Source organism: Ceratotherium simum, chromosome 3, assembly GCF_057802395.1.
Source record: "Ceratotherium simum simum isolate JZ-2026a chromosome 3, ASM5780239v1, whole genome shotgun sequence".
In the NCBI taxonomy this organism is placed as follows: Eukaryota; Metazoa; Chordata; class Mammalia; order Perissodactyla; family Rhinocerotidae; genus Ceratotherium; species Ceratotherium simum.
In genome coordinates this window covers 28,132,009-28,138,728 of record NC_141902.1, presented here as the reverse complement: position 1 = coordinate 28,138,728, position 6,720 = coordinate 28,132,009, and the positions used below count along the sequence as shown (strand labels likewise).

Genomic DNA, 6,720 nt, shown 5'->3' with positions numbered 1-6,720 from the left:
GGATAGATACCAAGGAGCATGAATTCTGAATCATATGGTAAGCCTGAGTTTAGCTTTGTAAGAAACTGACTGTCTTCCAAAGTGACTGTTCTATTTTGCACTCCCACCAGCAGTCAATGAAATTTCCTGTTGCTCCACATCCTCATCAACATTTGGTGTTGTGAATTTTTTGGATTTTAGTCATTCTAATAGGTGTATAGTAATATTGCATTGTTGTTTTAATTTGCAATCTCTAATGAAATGTTGAAGGGGTTACAAGCCCACTAAAATGGTATGAAAATTATTTTAAACTGAAAACTTCTGAACAGACAGTAGCTACAGAAACAAATATTATCTAAACTTAAGTAGAACCTCCCAAAAATACAGGGGCCATTGTCCTGTAGGATTTTCCTGTTGGAAAGAAGACTGACCCTTGGCACCGGGAAGTGTGAATTCAGCAGCTATAAACCCCCTATGAGGAAACTTCCAGCCAGAAGGAGACAGGCTGCCCCTTCCCACTAGCATCAAAAAGTCCAATAGAACCTTCCACACTTTCCCACTGAAGCCCTAAACATCTGCTCCTTTTTTTGTTAAATTGGCTTGTAAACTTTTACCTCTGACTATGAGGTGAATTACTCACTAAATAAATAAACCTTGTCCTTTCTCCTGTTAATACGTCTCTTTAAAAGTTAATTTGCAAGCCACACCCCCCTCCACCATTCAAATCTAACATGGTAGAGAAAAAGTTTTTCTCCCAAAAATATGACTTTGAACATTTTTTCATATGCTTATTTGCCATCTGTTTGTCTTCTTCAGTGAGGTATCTATTCATATCTTTTGCCCATTTTTTTAACGCGGTTGTTTGTTTTCTTATTGTTGAGTTTTAAGAGTTCTTTGTATATTCCATTTAGTAATCCTTTATTAGATATCTCTTTTGCAAATATTTTCTCCCAGTCTGTGGCTTGACTTTTCATTCTCTTAACAGTGTCTGTTGCAGAGCAGAAGTCTTTAATTTAAATGAGTCCAACGCATCCATTTTTTCTTTCATGATCGTGCTTTTGGGGTTATATCTAAAAAGTCATCGCCAAACTCAAGATCATCTAGATTTTCTTCTATGTTATCTTCTAGAAGTTTAATAATTTTGCATTAACATTTAGGTCTGTGATTCATTTTAGGTTAATTTTTGTGAAAGGTGTAAAGTCTATGTCTAGATTCACTTTTTTGCACGTGGATGTCCAGTTGTTCTAGTACCATTTGTTGAAAAAACTATCTTCTCTCTATCGTATTGCTTTTGCTCCTTTGTCAAAGAACAGTTCACTATATTTGTGTGGAGCTATTTCTGAGCTTACTATTCTGTTGCATTGATCTATTTGTCTATTCTTTCACCAATACCACGTTGTCTTAATTACTGTAGCTTTACAGTAAGTCTTGAAGTTGGGTAGTGTCAGTCCTCTTTCTTGTTCTTCTTTTTCAGTATTGTGTTAGCTATTCTGGGTTTTTTGCCTTTCCATATAAACCAGAACCGATTTGTCCAAATCCACAAAATAACTTGCTGGATAATAATTGGGGTTGTACTGAATCTATAGATCAAGTTGAGAAGAACTGACATCTTAACAACACTGGTTCTTCCTATGCATTGCAGGGGAGGAAAAAGTCTTCCTTGACCCTCTTTGGGTCCCTGGCTGATCCTGAAAATTAAATTGACAAAGACTGATTAATAGAAGAAAAGTATATAAATGTTATTAAATTTTTACGTGTACATGGAAGCCTTCACAAGAGAACGAAGACGTGAAGAAGTGATCAGAGCAGGAAGTTTTAAGCCTTGTATACAAAAAACCAATAAATTTGTGAAGAATTGACAAGGCAAAAGGGTTTGAGCCAGTGGTAATCCAACTAGGGCCTTATCTTCCTTAACTAGGAAGATAAGGATTAGCTTAACAAATTTTGTTTGCAGATTCCTCTGGTGGCTTCTCTGGGCTAATAAGAGTCTATCTCCAGTAAAAGGAGAATTTATTTCCTGCCTTTAGGCAGAAAAGGGGGAGCTTTGTATGCATTTACTACTTTTTGTGTGTGTGTGTGAGGAAGATTAGCTCTGAGCTAACATCTGTTGCCAATCCTCCTCTTTTTGCTTAGGAAGATTGGCTCTGGGCTAACATCCATGCCCATCTTCCCCTACTTTATATGGCACACCACCAGAGTATGGCTTGACAAGCAGTACGTCGGTCCATGCCTGGGATCTGAACCTGCGAAACCTGGGCCACCCAAGCAGAGCGCATGAACTTAACCATTGTGCCACCGAGCCAGCCCCTACTACTTCTTAATTAATTGTCTTCAGCTCAGAATAATTTTTATGTCAAAGAGCCGTATTTTGGGGTGACATATTTCGGTTTCCTTCAACACAGACATGGAATATCTCTCCGTTTATTTAGATCTTCATTGATTTCTTTCGTCAGAGTTTTACAGTTTTCCTCATATTGATCTTGTACATATTTTATTAGATTTATACCTAAGTATTTCATTTTTCTTTGATGCTAATGCAAATGTTGGTGTTTTTAATTTTAAATTCCAATTGATCATTGCTAGTATATAAGAAAGCAATTGACTTTCATATATTAGCCTTATATCCTGCAACTTGGCTATAAAGAGATATCATTTTTATCCTGTAGATAATTAGAGCCATTAAAAGCATTGGGCAAGAGTGTTCCACTATTATATTGATGCTCAAGGAAGACTAATCTGGAAGTTATATGTAGAATGGATGGGAAGGAAAAGAGGCTAGAGGCAGGCCATCCCTGTAGGAGGCTTTTATGTGAGCCCTCCACGACACAATGAGGTTTTGAATAAGGGTATTGCAGCACCAATGGAAAGGTAAGAACATATTCAAGAGGCAAATGCCCTAAATTTGCCCTTCTCCTTCATGTATATGGGTCTCTTCACACACAGTTTCCTCTTTGGGATGCCCTTACCATCCTCTTCACCTAACTTTTTTTTTTTTTTTTTGTGAGGAAGATCAGCCCTGAGCTAACATCCGTGTTAATCCTCCTCTTTTTGCTGAGGAAGACTGGCTCTGAGCTAACATCTATTGCCAATCCTCCTCTTTTTTTTCCCCCCGAAGCCCCAGTAGATAGTTGTATGTCATAGTTGCACATCCTTCTAGTTGCTGTATGTGGGACGTGACCTCAGCATGGCCGGAGAAGCGGTGCGTCGGTGTGCGCCGGGGATCCGAACCCAGGCTGCCAGTAGTGGAGCGCGAGCACTCAACTGCTAAACCAGGGGGCCGGCCCCATCTAACTTCTAATTAATCCTCAAAACTCAGTTCAGATATTATGCCTCCAATCATCTTTCTTCTCTACTATCTCCTCACAATTTCCTGTAGTTTCTTCTGTCAACACAAAATAGCCAATAACCATTCTATAGATAAGAAAAATAAAGTGAGTTTTACTTGATCCAGAGTGAGGATTATAACCCAAGGAGGCCTCTTTCAGAAAGGAAAGAAGTGTTCTGGAGAAGCATGGTTTTCAGCACAGTCTTATATCTTTTTAGAACAAAGAACATACAGTAAACACACCCAGGATACATTTTCAAAGTTTCCAAGAGGCAGTTAATTGCAAATTAGCAGGTCAACACGACCCTGAATTCAGGAGAGGGACTAATCCAGGCTTTACCAATAGGATGTTACCAATAGGGCGTGGGAGGGGAAGTATGCATTCTCATCTTAAGAGAGTGCGTTCTTCACTTTAATGGTTAAAGCAGATGTACAATGTATATTTTTCTAGGCCAAAAGTCAGGCTTCTTTATTTCAAGCTGAATCAGTTTTGAACCTGAATAGTTATCCCATATACTTCAATATTTGAAAATCTTTTGACACCTCCAACACAGCTGTAAGTGCTATTTGTATTTATTAATGTGTATTGTATTTGTCCATTTACCTGATGGTCTCTTTCATTAGATCATGAGCTCCTGAATCTGAGTAGAGCAATATCTGACCCAATAAATGTACGCATAAATGAGTAATTCATTCAAGGCTGTTGTTGGAACTCACCAAGTATGCAGCAGTTATTATATCAGATTTACGTGGTATATTTTCTCCTAAGGAACTAAAATCACAGCGCTTCAAAAAACTGCAGCTTCAGATTAGTAAGGAAGTAACTCGTATCAGGAAGTGATCAGTTCCTCAAAACCGTGAGTCACATTTTTTCTGTAAGTACACTTACTCTTCCTGTGTATACAGTGACATTGATTCTATTTTAAACGGCAAGTTTGAAATTCTGAGTCTCATCGACACTGTGCACAAGAAGTTCATCTGCCAAGCCCGAGTTTTCGCTTTCCTAGGGCTTGGGCTCAGAACCGTTTCCCTGCCACATGCTGGCAGCTCTGGCATGCCTGGGAGAGAAGCAGCAGACAAAAGCCTCTGAGCCTGGGACTAACTACGTCTTCTGTTCTCAGGGGGAGCCTCAGCACGGAGACCTGGTAAGAGGAGAAGCCTCAGGGCTGGGGAGGGTAGGGCAAGGAAGATGGCTGGGAGGGCCAGGTCAAATAGATGGATGGTAAATATTTCAGGACGGAAGAGGAAAGAGACAAGGTTTTTGACATGGCCATCAAACACATGAGTACAGGACATAGAGAAGAGTGGGATCTGCCAATCAGAGGAAGGTTCTCCTTACCTTGTATTCCTCCTCACTGGGCTTCAAGTTCTTCATAGAATTGTGAGACTCAGTGAGAGAGAAGGTGGTTTAAAAAAAAAAAAAAAGAGCTATGAAATCTTAAAAGGCACAATAAAAATCTAAATGGTTATGAATAATGATTTTGCTCTTATTGCTTCTATTATCACCATTATCTTCCTTCTTCCTACACAGAAAAGATGGTGTTAAATCTTCTGGGACGCTTTCCTCTCCTACTATTGCTGCTGGGACTATGGGGGCTGGTGCAGCCACTTTGTGCTTGGCCTAAGTCTCTCACCCATGCTCAATGGTTTGAAATTCAGCATATACAGCCAAGCCCTCTCCAATGCAACAAGGCAATGAATGGTGTCAATAATTATACCCAGCACTGTAAACCTGAAAACACCTTTCTGCATGACTCCTTCCAGAACGTGGCTGCTGCCTGTGATTTGCCCAACATCGTCTGCAAGAATGGCCAGAAAAATTGTCACCAGAGTCTAAAACCTGTTAACATGACTCAATGCAGTCTCACTGCAGGGAGGTATCCTAACTGCCGATATAAAGATTCTGCCCCATACAAGTTCTACATTGTTGCCTGTGACCCCCCTCAGAAGGGCGACCCTCCCTATCAGTTGGTTCCTGTACACTTAGATAGTATTGTATAAAGTTTCTATCATTTTCCCTCTCACTTGTCACAGGTTCTCTTATGATCTCTTCTGTTTTTTCTTTTCTTTTATTGATTGTCCTGGTTCCTATAGAAGAACCATAGAAGAAAAATTAGAGTGCCTAGGACACCAGACCAGAGTTGGAACAAAAAGAAATAGGATTCTTTTCTGCTTTGGAGCTTTGTGTGTTTTGAAGGAAGGCAACAGGGAAGAGGGGAAAGAAAGGTCCATGTCTCCATATTTTTAACCATGAAACTTCTGCCAAGCTTTGTTGCACTGTGTTCACAGCAATAAAACCACTTTCTGCTGCATTCTAATGAGTGTGTTTGAGATCCCTTTCACACCATTGCCAGCCACTTCCCTTGCCCCTGTGTCTTTGGAACTTTGGAGAAAGAAAGGTCTCCATCCCTTCAAACTCTGCTCATGGCTTTACATATTTCCCTCGAAACCATTGTTTACCTTTATTTAGAAGTAGCACTGGTACATCATAGAGTGTTGATGGAAATTTCACACACAGATTCTAACACTGGCAACTGAGGTGTCCTAGATCTTTACTCTTTGTTTCTATATTTAATTAGATAATGTTTTAAATATAAGTAGTAGGGATAATGATCCACTGTAGCCTTAGATTCAATACCCCCGTTATCTATTGGAATGGACAAGGAGAAAGCATAGATCAAGGAAAAAAAGCTCTGGGAAACTAAAAACATTCTTGCCCTGCCTAAATACCAAAATATCACAGAAACATTGGGGTTTTGGAACAGGTATTAGATTTAGAAATTGAAAGACTAGGATTAAGAATTTGGCTGGGCTTAAGAATTTAGGTCCTAGGTGTAAGGGAGGAAAAATAATTTTCCCTCTACACTTTTAGGTTCTTGGCTGAGACCGCCCCTGTAATAAAAAGACAAATAAACAGGAGAAAAATAATTTTAGTTATGTATATATGGGAGCCCCACAAAGATATGAGACTCAAAATTCAGCCAGACCATTGAGGCTTCTATATCATTCTGAGCTAAGGAAAGGGCTAGGGGTCTGGGTCTTCAAAGAGGGGAATGCAATTCACAGGAAGAGGAGAAGAGGAAACATATGGTAAACAAAGTTTGCCCTGCCATGCAGATAAGTCTCTCAGATGAAAAAGTGATCTCTGGTAATAGCTGTTTTCCTGATATAGGCCCTCTTTCTAATGTAAATTTCCTTTACAACAGAGTAACTTTCACTCAGTTTTCAGAGCTTCTGCTGTGTCTGCAGTTTCTCAAAATAATCCTTTTGCCAAAGAGGCATATTTTGAGGTGGTATATTCTGCTACCCTTCATTGTGGTCACTTTCACAGGAGGGAGTTTCAGTTTCCTTCTCAACCTCTAGAGTTATTGGGCTAGTAGACCAACGTGAGTCAAAGTGTTGTATAGAGTGATCAG

General features: G+C 39.6%; 1 protein-coding gene across 1 annotated transcript; it reads left to right on the top strand.

Annotated features, from left to right (window-relative positions):
* The first annotated feature begins 3,752 nt into the window (after positions 1 to 3,752).
* Positions 3,753 to 5,616, top strand: RNASE6 (ribonuclease A family member 6). The gene is made up of 3 exons (XM_004421304.3): positions 3,753 to 3,860; positions 4,074 to 4,449; positions 4,836 to 5,616. The coding sequence occupies exon 3, from the start codon at positions 4,841 to 4,843 to the stop codon at positions 5,303 to 5,305; it is 465 nt and encodes a 154-aa protein (XP_004421361.1). The 5' UTR covers positions 3,753 to 3,860; positions 4,074 to 4,449; positions 4,836 to 4,840; the 3' UTR covers positions 5,306 to 5,616.
* Positions 5,617 to 6,720: the final 1,104 nt, after the last annotated feature.